This window comes from Gadus morhua, chromosome 9 (assembly GCF_902167405.1).
Source record: "Gadus morhua chromosome 9, gadMor3.0, whole genome shotgun sequence".
NCBI classification, from domain to species: domain Eukaryota; kingdom Metazoa; phylum Chordata; class Actinopteri; order Gadiformes; family Gadidae; genus Gadus; species Gadus morhua.
The window spans coordinates 22,993,169-23,016,698 of record NC_044056.1 but is presented as its reverse complement, the minus strand read 5'-3'; the positions used below and the strand labels follow the sequence as shown (position 1 = coordinate 23,016,698).

Genomic DNA, 23,530 nt, shown 5'->3' with positions numbered 1-23,530 from the left:
ACGAAAGAAAGAAAGAACGAACGAAAGAACGAAAGAAAGAACGAACGAACGAAAGAAAGAACGAAAGAACGAAAGAAGGCCCGTGACAAGTTAAATCAAAATATATTTACTAAGAGCTTCACCGGAATGAAAAGATTTGCCCCTGAGGTAGAACTAAAGGAGCAGAGCCAGAGGCAGTTTCCTATCTGACCCGACAGCGAACTCTGCTGGCAGCTCCTCTAATGGGGGCTCATTAGGCGGACAGCTCGGGAGGCATAATGCATTCAATAACACATCATCATTACCCAAAGTTCTTAATTATCAATAATTGAGACAAAGAGTTGTTGTCAATAGCACGTCGAGTCCATTTGGTGCGTAACGTCGTTGCCATCGGAACAAAGCGTTAAAATCTGATTCTTGAATGGTAGAGGTCGAATCGCGTAATGCTTCAGCAGGGACACACCTCTCTGGTGACACACCGCCTCACACACAGGAACACAATCCTACATGGGAGTATTCAACAGTTTATTTTGTTCATCAATCTGCTCCAGGATGTTCTCCGCTGGACAAGCTCGTCTGAAGAACCACAACTCAGATGAACAGCGATCAGCAGCCGACCTGGTGCTCAGCAGCCTTTAGTCTTTTGTTTGCCTGCCCTCCCATCTGCTGCGCGCCTCGTTCTCACCGCCACACGGAACAGACAGGATCGGGTCTAGGTGTGCACAACAAGGGAGCAGACAGCAGGAGACCCATGAATGGAAAGAGATGCTTTCCCTTTCGGTGAAACATAAATTGTTATTAGGATAAAGACGTTGAGATAATCGATCCACTGTCTCTTCTCCTTCTCCATCCTGGAAGGAGGAAGCGGGCTCGCCATCGGGTGGATGAACTGGTCGGCAACAGGAGGGGAGTGATCCAGGAGACGGTGGGTCCCTCTGTCTCCGGGCTCTGGACCAGGCGCTGTCCCTTCAGCACCGCGGTCACCTTGCTGTGAATGTCAACAGCTGAGTGATCTATTGCCTCTCCTCCTCCCGGTCCATGCCGTGGATATATTGGGGTGGAACCCGTTTGAACAAGCACAGTCGGGTTTTTTTGGATACACCGATGATGAGACGACCGTTCTGAATGTGAGACCATCGGCGACACTCGTTTTAGATTCAGAGTTCAACCCCTCCAGGGAGCCCAGCGACTGAACCCGGCGTGCGTAATCTACACACACGCAGACGCTCGGAGAGATATTGGGTGGAATTAATAGCAGACGGGGGGTCGAAGGAGAGCTCCCCAATGCATCGTAAGCATCATTGTGTCGTTATCACTGACAGACGGATGTTCTTTTAGTAGCTCCTTCTCTGCTCTAGGTGCGCCTCTCCCCGCTCGTCCACTGGGTGCTGCTGCATGTGTTGCATGCATGCGTTCGGCTGCGCGGAGAGTTGCCGTTGTGATGAAGGGAACTTATAGGAGAAATGCCTAGGGGACGCAATGGGCTTGAGCGACGACAAGGATCGCATTGTTATAAACGTGGGAGGGATCAGACATCAGACCTACCGCAGCACCCTGCGCACCCTACCTGGCACCCGCTTGTCTTGGCTGGCCGAGCCCGACGCGCCCAACCACTTTGACTATGACGCCAACATCGAGGAGTTCTTCTTCGACCGACACCCGGGCGTCTTCGCGCACATCCTCAACTACTACCGAACAGGTAAGCTGCACTGCCCCGCGGACGTGTGCGGTCCCCTCTACGAAGAGGAGCTGGCCTTCTGGGGCATCGACGAGACGGACGTGGAGCCATGCTGCTGGATGACGTACCGCCAGCACCGGGAGGCCGAGGAGGCCCTCGACAGCTTCGCCGGGGGGGCCCTGCTGGACCTAGGCAACGATGACCCCACCGAGCAGGACGTGGAGCACGGGGAGGTGGACGAGGCGGACGAGATGACGCGGAGACTGGCGCTGGGAGACACGGCGGGGGTCCGGCACGGCGGCTCGTGGGGCAGGTGGCAGAGACGGGTCTGGGCTCTGTTTGAGGACCCCTACTCCTCCAAATATGCAAGGGTGAGTGTGTTACAGGCCCGGTGGGCGGTGCCTTAGTGTTTCTGTTTTTGTTAATTCGAAACCCGCACACATTGAAACAAGTACCTGTAAAGAATCCCCAGTCTTCAGTTTCTGGACAGAAGCAGGAGCAGAGACACGGCCTACTTGAGCACGTGGTTTCAGAGCGTGTGTGTGTGTGTGTGTGGGGGGGGGGGGGGGGGTGTCGACCTTGAAACGGCCCTCCCTGAAGAGTCTGCCGCTCTCTAGGTAGAGAGGGGGAAAACATCGACCAATGACTTCATCTGTCGGAATCTATTTGCATGTGAATCATTACCCCCTCTCCCTCAATCCCACCCCCCGTATTCCCTCCCCCACTGCCAGACTCCCCCAAGCTGCCCTCCATGGAAGTTATGCCTGATGTTGGGGGTTGGGTGTGGCGGCTGGAGGTGTCTCCTCAAACCCAATAACCCCCTCATTGGGTTTGAGAAGACACCTCCAGGACGACAGCACCTGGCCTGGCTGGCTACGTGGATAAATAGGTCAGCCACAAACTAACCGCCCCGGACTCTGGCTCCACGCCTTGGCAGACCTCCAGACAGAACTGGTGTCAGAGGTGGGATTCTGGGACCCGTTGTGGGCAGTCCTCCAGTTAGGCAGAGGCTTCCTCATCGGTCCAACGGTGAGAGGACTTAGGACTTGGCCTGCCTCAGACGCCCAGCAGGCCTGCTGGTTCGGCAGACGGCCGTGCTGATAGGCTGTCGACCCGTAGGTCTCACACTATGAATACACCCCCGCTACAGTGGCATTGTTTATTAATGAGGACCAGTTTCCCTCCGTTTTAGTTGGATTCAGCTCACTGTAGGCCTGTACTGACTCCGTATCACTGAGGGGACCCAGACGCCACTGGGGACTGCCACAGCTAAGTCTACAAAGGAGATTAATCTGATGTGAACCTCTGGATTTATTCCACACTGTATTCACAGCGGGCAGACGGTTGCTAAAGAAAGATCCCGTAGAACTGGAGTTCCCTTCACTGCAACATGATCAGGAGGAGACTTTCTAGATGTAATCATTAGAAAACCAGAGCGTGTGCGAGGTGATTCCCACTGTGAACATTCTTCAATAGTGTTGTTAAGCTGGGGTCTTTAGACCCCAGTGCTGCTGTAAACAGCAAATCAGAGCTGAGCTGAACGCTTTCATCTTCTTTGCATCATATAAGAAGCAGCGTGATCGTTTCTTGCTGGCTCGGTTGGTTCCTGGCACCAGGAAACGTCCTAGCTAATTGGTCATTGCTAATTGGCATCTGTGTTATGTTAAGCAATTCAACAACTAGTTTTAGAATCAATTAACAACAAAATATATTATTCAGGTGGCTATTGCTGTACACATACTTTGGGTTGCATGCGTTAACGGCGAGATGGTGGAAAACCAGGATTAAGTGGGCGGAGTGGAAAGAGCATTTATCAAGATTAGAGCACAGCCCGCCCTGACAGCCAGTCGATAACAGGACTATTTATGGGCTGTTTATGAATATTAGACATGTCACTCTGCTGCTGCTTTCTTTGGAGGTTGCCTTAGCAGGGCAATGATAGTGGATATACATCTGAGCATGTGATATGAGTGTGTGTGTGTGTGTGTGTGTGTATATGTGTGTGTGTGTGTGTGTGTACGTGTGTCGGGTGCACAGATGTGATTGTGTGCGTGTGGTTTGCCTGCAGGCATGCCTGTGTGCTTAGGTGTACGTGTGTACGCATTTGTGTTGTGTGTAGACCTATGTCTGTATGTTTGTGTTTGTGTGTGTGCATGTGTGTCTGTGCATGTGTGTGTGCGTGTGCCGAGGTCACCTGCGCGTGTGTGCGTGCGTGTTTCACCTGCGCGTGTGTGTGTGCGTGTTTGTGTGAGTGTGTGTGTGTTTGTGTGTGTGTGCGTGTGTGTTTGTGTGTCTGCGAGGGCACCTGCGTGTGTGTGTGTGTCTTTGTGCATGTGTGTGTGTGTGTGTCTGCAAGGGCCCCTGTTTATGTGTGTGTGTGAGTGTGAGCATACAAGCCTCTCACCTCTTCAAGCCCTGACTTGCCCTGGCACAAAGCACTACTTCTCTGGTCGCCTTCCTCCGATCCCATTATGCAATTACAGCATGGATGGAGAGATAACATGTCCTCACTCGCACTCATTAGCCCACAGAGCACCGGTTGGCACGCTGACATGTGAGTTATAGCCACGGAGAAGACCGCCCCCCCATACATCCAAACAAGCTCCTTATTCCAATGGGAGCAGTTGAGAGGAGAGCAGCTCTATGTATGGAGGATGGGTTACTGACTCTTATTCATGAAATATGGAGTTCATGATCAGTTTGTCCATAAATACGCATGATCCATTGATCAGGATACTTATTTCCAACAGCCGACAGTTGAGTCAACAGGCCCTTGAATGGACACTGCTCTGTGCTCTGTGCTCTGTGCTCTGTGCGCGCTGCGCTCCTGCTGAGACTCCGATCAGGTCTCTCTGGGAGGTGGGTACGGTCTGTGAGGCAGCGTTTGAACACGGCCTGACCTTGAGTCAGCTCCAGGGAGGAGAGGCTCCTGCTGTAATGACCGCTCACATCCCCTGTGTACAGTGAGCCTTCCGAACCAAGGCTCAGGGCGGGAACATGGACCCAAATATTAAGTGGGCACATGTATACTGAATGGGCAGGGTGTGTGTGTGTGTGTGTGTGTGTGTGTGTGTGTGTGTGTGTGTGTGTGTGTGTGTGTGTGTGTGTGTGTGTGTGTGTGTGTGTGTGTGTGTGTGTGTGTGTGTGTGTGTGTGTGTGTGTGTGGGGGGGGTGTTATGGTAGGAGGGAGTGTGGGGTTACATTGTGTTTCAATGTCATTACCAAAGTAGTCCCCTCATAGTCTCAGATAATGGATTCATCTCAGTGCTTCTTGCTAGGAATCGTTACCAGGCATCTGAGCTTGATTACAGTGTGTGTGTGTGTGTGTGTGTGTGTGTCTGTGTATGTGTGTATGTGTGTGTGTGTGTGTGTGGGTGTTACTGTTCTCAGGTTTCTTCATGTTCTTCTCATCTTCTCCCCCCACTCTCCACCCCCCCCCCCCCCCCTCCCCCTTCCTCCTCTCTCTCCGACCCCGTCTCCTCCTCAGTGGATTGCTCTGGCCTCGCTCTTCTTCATCCTCGTTTCCATCACCACCTTCTGCCTGGAGACCCACGAGGCCTTCAACCCCATCATCAACCGCACCGAGGTGGAAACGGTGGACAATGTGACGGTGGAGCACATCTACTCCGAGATGGAGACGGTGGCGTTCCTCACCTACATCGAGGGCGTCTGCGTCACCTGGTTCACCTTCGAGTTCCTCATGCGAATAACGTTCTGTCCCAACAAGCTGGACTTCATCCGCAACGCCCTGAACATCATTGACTTCGTGGCCATCGTGCCCTTCTACCTGGAGGTGGGCCTCAGCGGCCTGTCCTCCAAGACGGCCAAGGACGTGCTGGGCTTCCTGCGCGTGGTCCGCTTTGTGCGCATCCTGCGCATCTTCAAGCTGACGCGTCACTTCGTGGGGCTGCGCGTGCTGGGCCACACGCTGCGGGCCAGCACCAACGAGTTCCTGCTGCTCATCATCTTCCTGGCGCTGGGCGTGCTGATCTTCGCCACCATGATCTACTACGCTGAGCGCATCGGCGCCAACCCCAACGACCCCCACGCCAGCAACCACACTCACTTCAAGAACATCCCCATCGGCTTCTGGTGGGCGGTGGTGACCATGACCACGCTGGGCTACGGCGACATGTACCCCCAGACCACCTCCGGCATGCTGGTGGGGGCACTGTGCGCGCTGGCCGGGGTGCTCACCATCGCCATGCCAGTGCCCGTCATTGTCAACAACTTCGGGATGTACTACTCCCTGGCCATGGCCAAGCAGAAGCTGCCCAAGAAGAAGAACAAGCACATCCCGCGGGCCCCACGGCCCGGCTCGCCCGACTACTGTAAGTCCAGCATCAGCTCCCAGCACCAGAGCCCCATCGCCCACGACGACGTCTTTGAGATCAAGTTCCAAGGTAGGACCCTCTGATCAGAGCTCAGAACTCATGTGGCCCCTCTGTGCGGTGTTCCCCCCTAGGTGTGGGGGCGCGCCCCGGCGGTCTCCTGGTCTTCTTACGCTAATGGATGAGTCAGGGGTCGGGGTTAAACAAATGAACACGTATCTGATGAATCAATGGACAGTGTGATGGCTGGCATCTCTGATGCTGAATGGGAGAACGTAAAGATGGGCCTGAGGATAGCAGCTATTGATTCTGCAGTTCTTAGCGCAGTGACTCACTCACCCTGCCTCTTAAGGCCCACGGCTGGACCCGCTATCCTTGGAATACATCACAACGCAACAATCGTGCAGAGGGCATTAAAAACACATTACTGTGGGTTTACTTTCACATTCGGTGTATTGTCATTGGAGATGAAAGATATATATATCACTGGCAGCATAGTGAGTACGCTTTATAGACACATCGAGCATAACATGGTATCATGACTTATGAGGCAGCTAAATTAAATACCGCTGCTAGGACTTTCCACATGTACACTTGGTATGGTAGATACCATGGTATTTTGGAGTGCATTGTCAATAATTATATAAGACGCTCAGCCTCTCGACTCAAGACAATCCCCGCACTGGAGGGATGGATCTTTTTGGCTCGAACTAGCAAGTATCCGGTTCCAAGTCAACCTGCTCTACCTCCTGTGCCGAGCCGACCCCCAACGAGTCCTGTTTGTGTCTGTTCCTCCGCGCCTCCCCCCCGGCCCCCCAGAGTCCAAGCTGAACGGCGAGGCGGCCGACGCGGCTCTGGCAGACGAGGACTGCCCCCATATCGACCAGGCCGTCTCCCCCGAGGAGACCTTCAACCCCAGCGACGGCGAGCGGCCCTGCTACCTGGTGCCCAAGGCGGAGCGGCCCAGCCACGCCGGGGGCAAAGGGAGGAGGGGTACGTACAGTAACAGCCAATCACAGGCCACCGTAAGGCACTGACACAATAGACGGGATGCTGCTCCCTTTCGCCCTTCTCTCTCTCTCTCTCTCTCTCTCTCTCTCTCCCTCTCTCTCTTGCATGTTCCCTCTCTTATCTTGGCGAGGCATCTCACCTCGATTAATCCCAACAGACACTTACACACGAACACATACACGTGAACGCACACATGAACACACACGAACCACAACGTCAAACCTCGGTTTAGCTTTATCCTCTCTCGACTCCCCCGTCCTCCCCTCTCCTCGCATCGGTCGCATGAATACCGTGTCTAACAATTCGCACATATTCCCAGTCTTTAGAACACCCCAAGCCCAAGCACAATCGCCAGAAAGATTAACCAAGGAGTGTTCCCCAGCGACATGATATATTTTTTTAATCCATTCATATTGCTTACCACTATTTATTTATGTAAAAGAGAAGAAAAAGAAACCCAAGAAACAATATTTTCAGAGTTTTATATAAACAACAATGTGTTGTTCTAAACACCTACGGAGGTATTTGTGTGCTACACGTGGTCAGCGATGTGTGTATGTGTTTGACTCCCCAACCAGGGAATCGTTGCTCTGCTGCATAATGATGCATGTGTGTCTTGGGACGGTGTTATCAGGATGGTTTAGGAGCACAACACACATGGAAACAAAATGGCCGCTTGTCCAGTGGCATCCTTCTAATGACACCAGCAGCACTGCTGACTAAAACCACCTTGTTTACAAGTCAACAGTTTGTAGGTTGAAGGAGAAAAAAAAACATTTGGATTAAAAAAACACGGCGACTCGTTTGCCTTCTAGAAAAGGCTTCAGTGTGAGGTTTGGTATGTCAGCTGTACAGCCCCCCTCCGAACCCATAAGCACACCCATAGCAGCACATTGAATTGTGTATTTTAGTTGAACTTTGATTACATATGTGCAACAAGCACATCTATTTTTGCATACAGAGTGACCCTGCTGTAGGATCTACCCATGCCTCTGGAACTAAAAAAAGAACGAGTGTCAAACTCTGAAACCATCCCAAATACCACCTGGTGCATGCAGTCTGTTTTATTTTATATTTATTTGTTTATTTATTTTTGACTCCTGATGCACTCAAACGCATGGAGACTAACCATCTACATTTATATATATAGAAATACCAAGTCTGTGCTGACCTGTTTACTTTGAGTCAGAACCAAGAAAGCAACAGGTGTAGCCTAATCAAAAGATGAAAGCGCCAGAGCCATTGTGTTCATGGATTCAGCAGCAGCAGCAGCACCAGCAGCAGCAGCAGCAGCGTTGCGGTGGCAGCCGTGTACTCAGAACGTTCTCTGTTTTCCAACCAAAGGTTATGAAAAGCCTTGGAGTCTTAACAGCATGTCTGGCATGAGCGAGGACGCTTCAGGAGTGTCCTCGGTGTGCGCCCTGCCCTGCAGCCCGCCCTGTCTAATGCAACACTCACATTCTCCCATCCCATCCATTATGTAGCATGGTTGACCCACAGAAACAATGCAGCGGACTCAGGTGTGAGCTTTCATCCCCGCCACACCTCTCCTCAACCTTTTCCCGTCTAAATCGTTTTCTTTGGAAAACCTTCGTTCTTGCACCTTTTTTTCAACCGCCACCTCCATCCAGTAACTCTGTATCCGACCCTTGCTAGAGTTCCCCCCAATTGGCCCTTTTCCTTGGGTGTCATCCCAACCTCGACTTATAAAGACATAAAGAGTCATCGTGCCACTCTGCATGGGTCATTTCAGTAGAGTCTAGACCCCATCTCCTTCTTTGACATCTCTATTCTCTGCCTGATGCTCGGTTGCTTCTGATCTCTCGCTGTCTCAGCCTGTAACCCTTCAGATCTCATCTGCTAATTGAAACACTTGTGAAAGAAAACGATTTCATAAGATGTGACACCCCCTCATTTTGCTTATTTATATATATCTATATATATATATACATATATATGCTGAACAATAACAATATGTGGCTTTGAAAACGTATCTGAGGGATACTTTTGCCAGCTGTTAAGGGAACTTCTCCAAAGTGCTTTGTATGTTGCAAAATTTTATTCCATGAGTGCAAAAAAAACCAAGACAAGAACTGCTATTAGTTGAGTGGCAATCCAAATTTATGAACACGATGTTCTTGATGTAAGATGCAAAATGAAAATGATGGCAATTACTGATACTAGTGATGAATAATATAATGTCAACAGAGGAACATCTGTCCGTTTGCATGAACCACATGATATGTTGCTCCAGAAGCTCACTGTATTGCAGTAACTGTATGGAAAAAAAACTTTTTTAAATTTGTTTTCATTCAAAGGAGTATCTTAATTTTATGCATTTTGAAACAGCTTTACAAAAGAGACTCAATCAAAGCAGAAGATTTTTATGTAGCTACCATCCTTTGCCTTTCCCCCAAATATTATACAAATTGAATGTGTATATTTTGACTGGGGCTTCAACAAAAAAAATAGCCACATTGAACATGTTTTATCATAAAGCTAACTGGCGCTGTTATGAGCGTCACTCACTCACTCACTTTAAGACAGTATTACAAACCAGCCACGAGAAACACTGCGCTCATTGCAGTGACTTCTCTCAATTGAAACAATGTTTGACCATTACATTTGTGCTGTGCCTTCATATATTGGAAGGACATACGAGTTGTTGAACGAATGTAGGAGGGAAAGCATGAGTGCCCACATTGTAGCATCAACATATTCAATCTTGTGCTCATAACAGTGCAATGAGTGCTTTATTGCATGTGGTGCAATCACACATACATATCCTCTGACAGTTTGATCAAAATAATTAATCCAATGGATGTAACAAGGGTAGGTTTTAAGTTGAGGTCTATGAACCGATTATATCTGGATTGACAGGGAGGGTTGTGTTCCTAAGCAAAGCAGCCAGTAGGAGAGATGGAGCCTGGAACTCTATAGAGCCAACAATGACACCAACCATAATATTGACCTAAAATATTATGTCTCCTAAAGGGTATATTTGACCGCTGTGTTGATCCCAAGCATCAATACGTCACATACAGACATTTGATAACACCCCATTATATATGCACACGTCTTTTCTGGCACTTTAACAAGTTGTAAGATGACACATAAAAAATGTTAACGACTATAATATAGCTTGAGTAATTCATAAAATATCTCATTCTGTTTGAGCATTGTTTTTACATTCATGAGTTTTGTCTATTGCTGTGGTAATTAATGGACATAAAAAAATGATCTTGTGAAGATTTTATGTAATGAGATGCAGGTGAACTCAATGCAATTTAAGGTTAAACAATAAAAAAAAAAATACAATTAATTAGGGGATGTGAACTCTTTGGAAAAAGTTAATGCATGTATTTTACATTTATGCAACAGTATTGAAATAAAAAAGATATGTAAATACAAGTTCCATGCATGAAATAAATTTTGTACACAACGGGTGTTTTAGAATGTGTTTTTATTCAACAGCACCAGGGTACACTTCGGCTCGCTAAACCAGTGGGAGCTGGTTTCTCCTCACGGTTGGCCAGTGTCCGCCATTAACCATTAACCCAACTAACGCCACGGTGCAGCTCCAGGGAGCGGCAGAGTGTGTGTGTGTGTGTGTATGTGTGTGGGGGGGTGGGGGGGGGCGTGAGAGCATGAGCGCACACTAACGCATGAACCACCAGACCTCTCGGTAGCTCCACCTGTAGAACAGCATGAGCAGCATGTGGACCGCCCTGTGTACCGTAGACCTCCGCACACAGACGGCCACGCGTTGGTCTGAGGCCTACAGCATGGGGAGGACATGGTAAACCCCACGTTTACCATGAGAGACCAACGCCAGTATGCTCCCCTCGCCGCGACCAACGGGCTGGTCGTCCATCCCTCCACCCTCTCCACCCGCTCCGTCACCCCCATCAAATGTCGCTATTCAAACGTTCATCGGTGTAATAATTTATTTTGTGTTGTTTTGTTTTTATTGTTTTATTTGTTTATATGTTTATAGAGACCCACCGAGCGCCACGGAGCAGACCAGCAACAGAATCAGTTTGTGTAATGAACCATGGTGTACCGACCACTATGTGTATGACCCATAACAGCCCAGCCCCTACCTAATACAGCTCTAGTGTGGGACTGTGTGTGCGTGTGCGTGTGTGTGTGTGTGTGTGTGTGTGTGTGTGTGTGTGTGTGTGCGTGTCTCAGTATTTGGATAAGGGGTGTAACATTGACAACCTGTACATCCCAAACTCAGAATAGATGTAGCAGAGAGTTTTGTTGTCAAGCCTTACGTAGATCAGTATCTGTGACTGGTTACTGTGTTGTAACTTTGTGTGCCATTTTTGTTGTGTGCCAGTGCTGTATATTTCTATATCTGCTTTTGTGTGCTGAAGTTGTGTATACCAATGTTTTGCGTGATCATCAACTATATGTGTGCATCTTCAGGCAAAAAAAAAAATGAAGCTTAACAATGTACAGTTGCTCAGTGTTCATCACCCTAGAATACCAGTGTCACTTCATGGCCGCCTGAAAGTAGAAAACAAGAAATTAACTTGCACTTTTTTTGTTATATTCAAATATGCTTTTTTGCACTAGTGAACTTTCACATCTTAATCCGTTGGTTGGGCATTGAATAGGTATAATAGAAATAGAGGTTGTACTTAATCTAATTAAATAATAGCAGTATTTGTGAGGCAGTAAAATGGAGTGATTTTAATATTGGTATTCTTACATGACCTAATATGCTGTTTGTTTAGCAAATATACATACAACATGAATTAGATGTTGACATTTTAACATTCTTGTCTATTTCAGACGACAATAACAGTTACTGCCATTGTAATTATTATACATAACCTTTTTTTAACCGACAATCGTGTGAAATTGGCCTGTTTTGCTCTTTATGCACTCCCATTTGATCAACAACAAAAACAATTGCAGAATATAAATACATTGGAGAAGTGCCTCTGTTTTTCAAAACCCTTCCACTTGAAAAACACGACTAACTGAAGATTTTTTAAATATGTACTGATTTATAAACCATTCACTCATATCATCGCTGAAACACTACAAATGGCCTACCCAAAGGGCAAACAAGCCTACACGGAGACCCCGATTTGCCTTCAATATCCAAAGGACATATCAACACCGACACACACACACACTGTAAGCTAACTCGTAGCTCGTGCCTTTGAAAGAGCTACTCGATTGGTCATGGACCAACGTTTCAATCAAACCACTGCAACACACTGCCAACATCCCAGAATAAGATCAGTATGCAAACAGGAATCACATATGTGGGCGTGCCACTGAGAGCCAGTGCAGGGAGGGAGCTGGTAACCGACCAATACTGCGGAGGACAAGGAGAAAAACCGTGGCAACGGGTCATTGATGAGGTTGATCTCTCTAGCGGTGGCTGACTAATGTGTGCCGTTTGGAGGAACGTCAGACTGTTTGTTTCCAGAGCACCGTGCTTTTGAAGTTAGTTAAGGTGGTGTTTAAGTGCTCGTTTCAATCAGTTTGTTGTTAAGGGTTTCTCTTGTGACTTTTTCTGACCAATGAAAATTCAGGCTTGTACAATAAATAGTGAAAAATAAAAACTACACCGACGTCATCCTTTTTCAACAAGTGTTGACTTAACTCTCTTGAACCACTCCGGGAAGCAAATAATAAATTGGCATTTTCATAAATTTGACATTGAACTCAATGGTGAAAATGCTTTCAACAATATTGCACATGTAAAAATGCAAGATAAAATGTTTACTACAAACATAAACCACTCCATATGATGGAGGGCCTTTCGACTGACAGTCATCATATCCATCAAATGTGACGAGGGCTAATGACAGCTGGCAGGCCCAGAGAAAGCACAGCGCCTACAGTCAGTCTATACATTGGCAGTAAATCACCATGGCCATGAGAGTCCCAGTACAGAGGGTGGACCACCACTAGATTGACTGCGGTTGACACTGAAGATCACCGCAATAAAACATGGACCCTCTCCCACCTCTGCTCCACCTCCCCCCCAACCATTCATAACTGCCCTGCTCAATTGGAGAAGATGAATATGGCAGGCCAACAATGAGAAGGGGTGTGGGGGGGGGCATATGAACGGCCAAAGTCGCCCTCTCCCATCACATCCATCAAACTGAAAGGATGATATAAGGGACATAATGGTCCATTCCACACCTCACATAATGCCCCCTCCAGCTGAACCAGTGAGTGTTTATGCTGTGTGAGACTTCCCACACAAAAAGGCCTTTGCAGCAGGTCAAACTTATCGAGCAGTGTTGCAAAGTTACTTTGGAGTCGTTTGTTTTGTGCCATCAACGTCTCTCTGATGGGCTCCATGTTCGATAATCGCACACGGCCAGCTTCAGATTACCGCGGCCATCACCGTTCCACTGCGCACAGGGCCAAAGAGTGGCCCGCTCCACAGCCAATCACAACGGGCCTGAGAGCGGAGACGGGCTGCGGCCGGGGGAGATCCGTCAGTGAGCCGTCGCCACACATCCCGTGTTCGTTCCAGCCCCAGCAGAAGAGACAGTTCCCTGAGAAGCAGACAGAGTGTTGGTTAGGCAGGAGTCTGAGGTTTGGCTTCTAAACAGTGAGCCCGGACAAAAATACACAACAATCATTAGCCTATAACCTGTAGCAACCTGTTTCAATCCAGCTGCTTTGAATCAAACAGAGCGCCCCTCTCACTATGCACAGCGCTGACACCGGCCCAGTAACGGAGCTCTCCATGTTCTCAGCTGGTGAGCTTGTTAGTGGGTGTGGTCAGGTCTGCATCACTGAGGAGACACGTGCCATGGCAACACAGTTACCTAATAGGCTGCATCGCCATGGCAACAGAAGGGAGCCTGCTTTCTCAAGGGTAACACATCTTCAAGTTATCCTTGTTGCACAGTTGTGCCCTTTTAAATTGGTGCATTTCTTTTTCTACGTTTCTGAATTTTTCTTGGTTTCCGGTTCTTTCTATAAGATCAAGGGCTGGTTCTATAGGATAATGGTATAGCGATGGCTTTAGGGCTGCCAACCAACGCATATGTTTTCTGCAGAAACCACCAAGATGTCACGCCAGCAGCTTATGTCAACGTGAATTACTGCCAGACATTTTCTATGCATTACACAAACATCAGTTTATTCTGTACCTAAAGGGTGAGGCAGAGAAAGGGTTCAGTTAACATCCTGATTACTATCATCAATGACACGCATTGAAATCTCTCGTCAGTAAGAAAAAAATAAGTGTTTGAAAGGCTTAATTCATGGACACGCTGACTGGAATACAGCACATTGGTGTTTCCATGGCAACGCAGAGCCTGCACAAATGCTCCTCGCACAACAAAGCGGTGTGACCAAGAAAGAAAAGAAGCTCAGAGAAGATCCAAGGCCATCGCCCGGTAAACAAGACAGAAGCCACAACTGATCACTGCGGACACCATGAAACCAGCATCAGTTTAAATAAAGTGAGTATTGTTTAACATTTGTGGGCTCAGCCGTTCCTCCTTAAGGCTTCAGTATGGGTAATCTAAACAGGTACTTGCATCACTCCCTGTGGAACCTAATGTGGCTATGATAGTTCAATATAGGTGGGTCATTTAGATAGAACAGCCGGAGTATAAGAGATGCGGATACCCAGCGGGAAAACAGCGGATACCCGGGGCCTGTATCCGCTGAGCTGCAGAGCCTAGCGCCGCGCTCCGTCTGATCTCAGCGTGCCTCTCGCACCGCGTGACGCCAGCCCACTCTGCGCCGGGCGGCGGCGGCGGCGGAGACAACTCTCTCAGGTGTAAATTGGCAGAGGGGTGGAGGGCTGGCAGCAACAGATAGCCCTCGGCTGCCTCACGCCCTCACCCCTCGCCCCCTGCTCCCCGCTTCCCTCGCCTGTCCTACTTCAGCACCAGGAATAGCAGCACTCTTCTCTCAGCCCTCCAACCCGGTTCTGATGCCTTTTCTATTTATTTAGCACATTGGTTCTCAAAGAGCGGCCCGCAGAGGCGGAGGCAGACTTTGTGTACATCCGGGGCTTAGCCCAGAGGGGGGTCTGGGGGTCCTCCCTCAGAAAAATTGGAATTTCTAAAATGCGATTTCCTGCATTCTAGTCCATTTTAGGGTGACCTGCTGGACATTGGCAAATCCTAAATCTCTTCTAATTCATAGCCTACATTTTCAGTTGCAGAGCCTGCTCAAGACAATACTATTTAATGGAAAGAAACAATAACCACTTAACTATTGACTTCTAGAGAATTTTATGTTAACTACAATGGGAACATTTAGACTTATAATTTGAGACTAACTTTCAGTAGATTCAAAGTGCCTTGTCATGTTAATTGCCATTTTTATTTTTTATTTAAAAAGAAAAAGGAAGAGACTGAAATGTTTCTCCCATAACGCAACTCTATTTAATGGAAAGAAAACATTACAAATGCAAAGTATTGTGAAACAAGATTAACAACATCATTAGGCCTACTCACTCACTAAAATATCAGTGCATTATCATTATCCTTTTAATTTTTTTGAATTTAAAATAATAATGATAATGCACTGAAGTATTATACATGTGCACACAAATAAGTACTACATTGTTTTAGAGGATTGTCCGCATCTATCACTCTGTTGGAACTCATTTAAAAAGGGGTCAAAGTTTAATGAACGTGGATTTGGACGCAAGCTGAAAGTAAACAAGACAGTAACCAGCCACTCATCGTCTGTAACATCATTAACATGTTGGCTGCTGGTAAAACAGCGAATGCAGCAACGCAATATCTATACATTTCTTGTCTAAATCGTTAATAAAGTTTGAGTTTAAAATAACCGATATGTCAGACATGGATATTCTTTACCTCTTCATGATATTCAGTCGACCTCAACATTTTATTTAAGGTAACATTTGGTAACACACAACACTGTACAATATCGGCTGGGACAGAATCACAATCAGAAAAACGGATTTCTGACATTTTAAACAACGCTGGTAGGCCTAATCTATTTTGTGTGAAGGAGTAATTATCATAGGAGCCTAGCTAGCCGATGCAGGCTATTTAGCACTAGCACCAGCACTACTGCTCCCGGCCAGCACTCATCAAGGTAATTTTTCATTGACCTGAAACATTTGACAGGTCATTGGCAGGGGCTGCAGCTGCTACGGTATCACTGGATGTTGGTTTAGAAAAATAATTTCTAATGTCCATGGTAATATTTGTTACACACCCTGAGGCTACTTTAACAAGACTGCTGAGAGACGGGAATGTTTAGAAAACGTCACTGTTTCCTTGCAACCGTTCTAAACAACCAAACGAGAGATGGCATTTTCCATTGCTTCCATGTGTTGTTTCTTTCAAAATGAAAATAAATCACTTTCAAGAGGTGAAAAATAGGCTTTTGACGTGAGATTCAGAGCTTCAGTCCCGAAAGCCACCCCCAAGCTCCGCCCATGCCGTGGGTCAATGGCGGCCCGCAGAAACATTCCTTACTGGACCTCACTCTCAGAGGTCCACGTGCAATATTTTTTTTCACCACTGGGATGCTGACGGCGTTTCCCGCCAGATTTTTTTTCCTTTGGTGGCCCTCAGTCAAATTTTGGGTTCCTAATTTGGCCCTCAGCTGTCCAAACTTTGAGAACCCCTGATTTAGCATGAGGCCAACAGGATGTTGGGAGGAAGGGAGCGCACACACGGTTCACACAGATTCTCCTCTGATTGGACCCGGAGCTCGGCTGAATGGAAGGAAGCGGCGCAGGCACGGAGCGGTGCGTCTCCTGGGGATGGCCATTATGAAGCACGAGCAGGGATCGTATTAGTGATTGTCCTCAAGATAAAAATAAAACAGGTCCCAGATAGTGCTTCAGAAAATGCTTTGTGTTAATCTGTTTGTGTTCATCTCAAACGAACATATTTTTTTAGGTGGATATAGAATTTGTTCAAACCTGATCTGGTAAAATGGTGAGAATAATTAAAATGTACTTGTGTAGAAATGTCTGATGCCCCACGGCTCAAAGTGGTCAGTTTGTGTGACTGCTTTCCAAAAACTCGATTGGAAAACAACGTGCCTGTAAATGTGTGTGTGGTTGATTTCGCTCTTTCACGGGCATATGCAGATAATTGCCTCAGTCTAAGATACGACTCTTCTTCTCTGATGTAAATTACTTCTTGAAACATAGCCCAGCGAGCAAGAGGCTGACCTCCAGGATAGAGGCTCCAGGATTAATGTTCCCTCTGGTGTTGTAGCGGTAAGTATAAAACGCTGCTTCACCCCACGCTTTACGTTTGGTCGCTGGATACAGAGAGCCACAAGCTATTCAAAGAACGCCTTGTTCCAAGCCAAACACCAGCCGTTTCTTACATCAGCACCTCCTTAACAATCCTGAAAATCTTTAATGAGGGGTTTGGACTTTGTCTGAGATCATCAGTATCATCCTGAAGGGGTAGTTCGGAGTATTGGACGTAGGGCCTGATCCCCAAGTTAGTGTTGTTTATCATTGGAGACAGTTTAACACATTTCAGTCCTTCCAGTTGCAGAGTTTGCTCGTGCTAGGCTAGCGCACAGCATGTGCACGAGATTGATATAAGGCTTTAATAACGGTTAATAATAACGGCAAGCTTGTAGCAGTACTATACGGTCATGGCGGGGATTGCAATGGAAAACAAGAAGAGGAGGGCTTTCAACTTTACAGACGACGAGCTGGAGGCATTAGTTGTGGCGGTGGACGAAAGGAGAAGTCTTTTGTTCCGCAAATTTTCCCTGAATTTAACGTCGCGGATCAAAGGAAACGGATGGCAAGAGGTGTCGGACGCTGTCTCCGCGGTTTGTGGGGTACTGATGACGGTGGACAGCATAAAGAAAAAGTGGAAAATGTAACACGTCATTATGCGGTCTCAGTAGCCTTTCAGTCATCACGTTTGTTGTTACGTTCGTCCTCGTCTTCATTGTTACACAGCAGACCCACTAGCAGTGCTGCTGCCATTTTTTTCAGTTATTTTGAACTTAGGACAGGGTGTATGGCCACCTAACTTAGGGAGCCTAACTTAAGAAATTCCTAACTTAGGATAGTTCTGTAATGGTTCAATTCCTATCTTAAGATAAGATAGGATTTCTTCCTAAGTTAAGTTAGGAAACCTCCTTCTGTAATATTAACACCCCTAAATGCCTTCCTATCTCAAGATAGGATAGGATTTCAGAGTTAGGAAGTTTCTGTAATGAGGCCCCAGGCCCTGTCCAAAATTCCGAACTACCCCTTTAAGATGTATTGAGCAGCGGAAGGCAAACTAATCAATGACACACAAGACCAGAGCCCTTTTGTTTTTTTCACCTAAGCAATCTGTCTCCAGGTAGAGGGATGGAAAACAAAACAAAGTGCAAAAATAACTGCAATAAGGCCATGACTGCATTCTTTTTCCATACATCAGCTGCACTTAAATCCTGGAAAATGTCCATGACAATTAATACCAATTTGAAGTACATTTATTTTGTAGCCAAGATAGATGTTGCAACACTCAAAATGGATATTGGCAAAGCGCACATTGTTCATTTGTGAGACATTGCACTTACCTACAACGGCCAGATTGTGCTCAGACCCGCAAGCAATCTGCAGAGACAATAAGGTTTGGGTGATAAGTAACACAATACAGAACCAAATTGCAAGCAGCACCATTCAAGATATTCAAAAATGATCCATCGCTTTTAGCTCTACCACAAATCTGCCCAACATCTCATCTGAAACCCACTGCTCAGCAACAGCTGTTCCATCTGACGCTGAGAACTGTATCAGCTGAACGAACCCCCTTCAACACACACTGCTTTTTTACAACGCGCCAGTCTGAACGCTGCCTTCAAAGTTAAATAAATGAGCATTGTGGCTGAGGAGTGGCCAAGTGCTATATAAATATATAGATAAAGGATCATGATTCAAGCGTTTTCTTCCAAGGGTGATGCAGCCGGCCGCTGTATCACACTCCAAATAAACATGGGTTTCTAAACCATGAGTGGATCAGACATGATAACCAAGGCCCTCTTCATTGTCCTTGTAGGAAATATGTTTTTTCTAGATTCTGACAGTGGGCGTTTAGGAGTGCATATCGTGGTACGAGGGCGTTGGGCCAGGAGATTCATGGTGCGCTCGGACTAGTCCATCTTCTTTCATGCTTTATGTGCGCAAGGCAACTCCGCTCCCTGACAAGCACCAGTGATCTGTGAACAGGGCCAGCGTTGTGTCCTGGCTCATCCCTGACATCCTCTTTAAAGGCAGTAAACTCCCAACAGCCCAATGCAGCTCACACCACAGGTCCACAGCAACACTCCCCTGGGCCTTTCAATCATAATTGCCCAAAGGGGAGAGGCCTTTCACTCATAATTGCCCAAAGGGGAGAGGCCTTTCACTAGGGGGGGCCGGGGGTAAGGGGACAATTTGCTTGGTGCTATGTGCAATCCCCATCATACGGGGTTAGTACATCACTGAGGAGCCATTTGAGCCTACAAATTAGAGAGACGCCGGCACTCTTCAACCTCAGGTTTCTACAGCCGTCGGTGTCTGCTGCCCTCTGGTGGCTTGCATGAACTGCACTCATGAAAAGCTGCAGAATAGGCCCATCGCATCCCAGACTCTTGTGTGCTTTGGTTTTATTAGTTGAGTGCTGCACGCAGCGCTCAACTATTGTTCTTCATAAGTTTTATTCTTTCTTTCTTTATTATTCCCTACAAACTTTGGGACCTATCTCCTTCCAAAAATTTTCACCTAGAGACTCCTCCATCCTAACCCTTTTAAAATATTCAGAATAGCTTGGAATCGCGCGCTTCTTTACAGATTTTGTTGTCAGTGTTGCCAGATTGGGCGGTTATTGAGCTACTTTTAATCATGCACCGGCTCTCTATTCTGTTAAACACACACACACACACACACACACACACACACAAACACACACACACACACACACACACCGTTTCAGATTCTTTCAATTCATTTTACATTTCTGCATTTTTAGCAATGCTTTGCGCTTTTCATTCAGCGGTAACTTTATTTGTTTCCAACCATTTACTTTTTCTTAAATGGTGTGCATGTTTACATTGTTTACTCCATTTAGACTTTTGAACTTTTGTTCAAATCCCTTCACTTGATTCAAGCCATTTAACGTTTCTTTACGTCTTAATCCATGTGGCTTTATTAAAAAATATATTTTCAACCTCACTGTGTACTACAGCACTCACCGCATTTTCTGCAGGAAATGCAATTTCTAGTTTTCTACTGCTGTTCTAATGTTTTAACACTGTGTGCTATTGTCTCACATTAAGACCTCTCTGTCCAGGACCTTTATTCTAATGATAATGAGTATGTAGATCACACTTAAAGGGTCACATATACCTGTTCGGCCCCATAAAGGGCGTCGACCTTCCCAGGAAACGAGACCTCCTTGACGTCCTCTACTACTGGAGAGTCATCTGACTGCAGTACTGCACTGTGATTGGTTGGTTCTGTTCTTCCAAGCTGTCCATAATTCCCTCTTCCCCATGTGAACACTTTTCCACTCTCTGAAAGAAAGTCACCAGAACACCATTTATTTCACAGACAAACTAAATCTAAATGATGAAAAACATTTGTTTTATTTTGGCCACACCTGTTTTGGCCACAAGGTGAGTCCAGCCGCTCCACACGTGAGTGGCAGCCTCTCCGTCCAAGAGTGAGCGGTTGAGAAGAGCAGGATAGGTTGAAAAGCAGTCGTTTGTAGTTAGCTGTCCATATTTATTACTGCCCCACAGAAACACGTCACCTCCACCTACACAGCACAACACCATGAATTTCTTAATGGTTCTGAGTAGGATATAGAATGAATTATAACACGGTCACTAGGGTGCGACGATCGTTGTATACAAGCATTTACCTGTAAGGCAAACGCAGTGGGCAGATCCAGCAGCTACTGTACGTGCGGTCACATGATCAAAACCTTGAGAAACCAGCACATGCTTTGTTTACATGATTACATGGGTACAGAAAATTATATATTTATTTTAAATTCTGATCAAACCAACTTTAAATTACCCGGTACACGCACGGGCACCTGGGAGTTAAAGTGCAGCGGGACTGAGTTTGGGCCTACTGCTCTCCTGGCGTGGGTCAACAGACCTAACCCCCACTGGTACACACAGCCGCTGTCTGGGGGCAGGAAGTACGGGCAAAGAGTCAGGAAATAACGCCTGGTCAAACTACGTCTAGGTGTGACTGAAGGGGTGCAGGGGAGCTCACCGGTGACTGCGAGTGCATGTCGAAGTCCTGCTGCCACACTGACCACCGGCTCGCCAAGGCTCTGTGGACATTCAGATGCCATACGTGTCATATAACGACTTGATGTTGGCCCGGTTACCCGTTATTATTCAATGCATTTGTTTAAACAACTTGAGTTGAGTTAACATCAGGCTTGCCATGCAATTTACCTCAACGCGAACTGGCTCTGCAGAGTGGGTGCTTGTTTTGGCCACACCCAGTTGCCCAAAAGCGTTGGATCCACATGTCAGGACCTGGCCACAATCTATTAACACAAAAGAACATCAACAAAACAGCTCCGAAAGTCATTCCTGGACACTGGATATTGCATTTAGTACTAAACATTCCTGTTCATTGGACCTAGTTGGTAACCCATGCCATGTTCTGCGCTAAGAGCCATCACTGTTTAAGTACGATTAAGTATGTGTACGATTAAGTGGGGTCTAGCGGTGAGGTTGACATCAACGTCAATGCTATCCCGGGCTGGTTAACAGGATTACAGAAGGGTTACAGGGTTACTTGTTAACAGGTCACATGCAGCGATAATCCCCCATTCCCCACCTTGGATTTATCACATACCTTTAAAGGAACCCTCCACCCATTTGTATTAAGCTTGCATTGTTAGAAACCCAGTCATGATATGGATGAATGGTCATGCAAGTGCTGTTATACTAAAGTAGGCCTACTGTATAAGTTCCGTCATTCATATAAAACGAGGGCTTACCGGTTAGAAAAAGGGTAAAATCCCAACCACAGGACACGTTGACGACCCTCTGCTTGAGGGCGGGGCCCGGGTGGAGAGTGGAGACGTCTGACGTGTGGCCCAGCCCCAGCTGCCCCCTGTGGTTCTGCCCACACGACCACACCTCCCCATCCTCTGGAATCACAACACTGTATTACGCCACAACACGTGGCCTAAACATCTACCAACAGCGAGGGACACATTTAAATCAGGTTTAAATCAAGAGCGTAAAGATAAAGGTCACACACACACACATATATATTCAGTACACTAAAAACCACACACACACACACACACACACACACACACACACACACACACACACACACACACACACACACACACACACACACACACACACACACACACACACACACACACACACACACACACACACACACACACACACACACACACACACACACACACACACACACACACACACACACACACACACCTGTGATAGCCACCGTGTGGCCGCCTCCTCCCCGCAGGACCCGGAGCGGCACGGAGGGCATAGCACCCGGACCCAGCCGCCGAGGATCAGACAGGTCCTCCGCGTCGCCCCTTCCCAGCTGTCCGTAGCTGTTGGCTCCCTGGCCGTATGATAACACAGAGGGTGATAATAATAGTAATCACCATTACTTTGGTAGAGTTTCTGGACGCAACGCTGGCACAAAGCTCTCCTCATGGAGAGATACTGCGTCATTATTTTAACACTACACGGCTGAGCCAACGGTTTAATTTATGTTATTTTTATATTGCTATGCATTGTTATTATTTCTAATTTCAGCTAGTTCAACTTACCCACGCGTACAAACAAAACTCCATGTTACGTATCTGTTTCCATGGGTTACCCAGTAGAATACATGTGCCACACTGCTGTAAAGCACTTCCTGTTTTCTGAATGAGTGACACTGTCGTAAAGCAATTCCTGTTGCCGAGTGTGCGCTGCAAAGACGCTTTGGTCGCTCATAAAAATTCGCTGCGAATATTTCTGTTCGCTTTTGTCGCTCAAGTCGCTCATGACGTACAATTCTATTTTGCAATTCTATTTCTATTTTGCAGAACAAAAAAACGTTGCGTGCTTTAGTAGGCTAGTTAAAATATGTTTCACTGATATGCATCTGCAAATCATGATCTGCACTCATTCGTCAAACAAATTGACATTGGCCCACATGGCTAATTTGCATAGGAGGACAGGACTGGCTGGCTCCGCAATGCAAATAATATGTAGGTCTCTCTAGGCCATTGGTTCTCAAAGTGCGGCCCGCGGGCCAATGGCGGCCCCCAGAAACATTCCTGGCGGCCCGCAATGACATACAGATGAAAGTAAAAAGAAAAATGATTTTAATATATATATTTTTTTTTAAATTATTATATTATCAATATTAATTTACACAAAAGTAAATAAATATAGAAGAGAAAAGTCGACTCTCTCTAGCTTTCAATTAAATCCTGTTACATTTGTTAGTCTTAATCCGACTTTAAATTACTTTGAAAGGATGAACCTCAGTTTCGTGATTTAGACATCACTTGACCTCACT

The 23,530-nt window shown here is 46.8% G+C and overlaps 2 protein-coding genes across 6 annotated transcripts; one reads left to right on the top strand and one right to left on the bottom strand.

Annotated features, from left to right (window-relative positions):
- Window positions 1-11,523, top strand: kcnc1b (potassium voltage-gated channel, Shaw-related subfamily, member 1b). Of its 3 annotated transcripts, none has more exons than XM_030366200.1 (4): window positions 1-2,028; window positions 5,145-6,060; window positions 6,808-6,981; window positions 8,344-10,441. In XM_030366200.1, the coding sequence occupies exons 1-4, from the start codon at window positions 1,459-1,461 to the stop codon at window positions 8,481-8,483; spliced, it is 1,800 nt and encodes a 599-aa protein (XP_030222060.1). In that variant the 5' UTR covers window positions 1-1,458; the 3' UTR covers window positions 8,484-10,441. The 3 variants fall into 3 exon arrangements, with proteins under 3 accessions (XP_030222060.1, XP_030222061.1, XP_030222062.1); XM_030366201.1 differs by lacking the exon at window positions 8,344-10,441 and adding an exon at window positions 10,997-11,523 and having other exon boundaries at window positions 2-2,028; XM_030366202.1 differs by having other exon boundaries at window positions 2-2,028; window positions 8,484-10,441.
- On the bottom strand, window positions 10,446-22,901 carry sergef (secretion regulating guanine nucleotide exchange factor). Of its 3 annotated transcripts, none has more exons than XM_030366203.1 (11): window positions 22,791-22,901; window positions 22,441-22,579; window positions 21,966-22,118; window positions 21,412-21,506; window positions 21,224-21,284; window positions 21,020-21,133; window positions 20,862-20,924; window positions 20,598-20,756; window positions 20,345-20,511; window positions 18,538-18,574; window positions 10,446-13,538 (listed from the first exon to the last, which is right to left on the bottom strand). In XM_030366203.1, the coding sequence occupies exons 1-11, from the start codon at window positions 22,812-22,814 to the stop codon at window positions 13,381-13,383; spliced, it is 1,170 nt and encodes a 389-aa protein (XP_030222063.1). In that variant the 5' UTR covers window positions 22,815-22,901; the 3' UTR covers window positions 10,446-13,380. The 3 variants fall into 3 exon arrangements, with proteins under 3 accessions (XP_030222063.1, XP_030222065.1, XP_030222064.1); XM_030366204.1 differs by lacking the exon at window positions 10,446-13,538 and adding an exon at window positions 13,548-16,747; XM_030366205.1 differs by lacking the exon at window positions 20,862-20,924.
- Window positions 22,902-23,530: the final 629 nt, after the last annotated feature.

Bases quoted from the DNA above. Each gene is read 5' to 3' on its own strand.
- sergef (XM_030366203.1), bottom strand. From the start codon at position 22,814: ATGGAGTTTTGTTTGTACGCGTGG. The intron at 21,507-21,965 runs GTAAGCCCTCGT...TTGTGTTAATAG, and splicing joins TTTTACCCTTTTTCTAACCG to ATTGTGGCCAGGTCCTGACA. The intron at 21,134-21,223 runs GTGAGCTCCCCT...TCCTGCCCCCAG, and splicing joins ACATGCACTCGCAGTCACCG to ACAGCGGCTGTGTGTACCAG.
- kcnc1b (XM_030366200.1), top strand. From the start codon at position 1,459: ATGGGCTTGAGCGACGACAAGGATCGCATTGTTATAAACGTGGGAGGG. The intron at 2,029-5,144 runs GTGAGTGTGTTA...TCTCCTCCTCAG, and splicing joins ACTCCTCCAAATATGCAAGG to TGGATTGCTCTGGCCTCGCT. The intron at 6,982-8,343 runs GTACGTACAGTA...TTCCAACCAAAG, and splicing joins CGGGGGCAAAGGGAGGAGGG to GTTATGAAAAGCCTTGGAGT.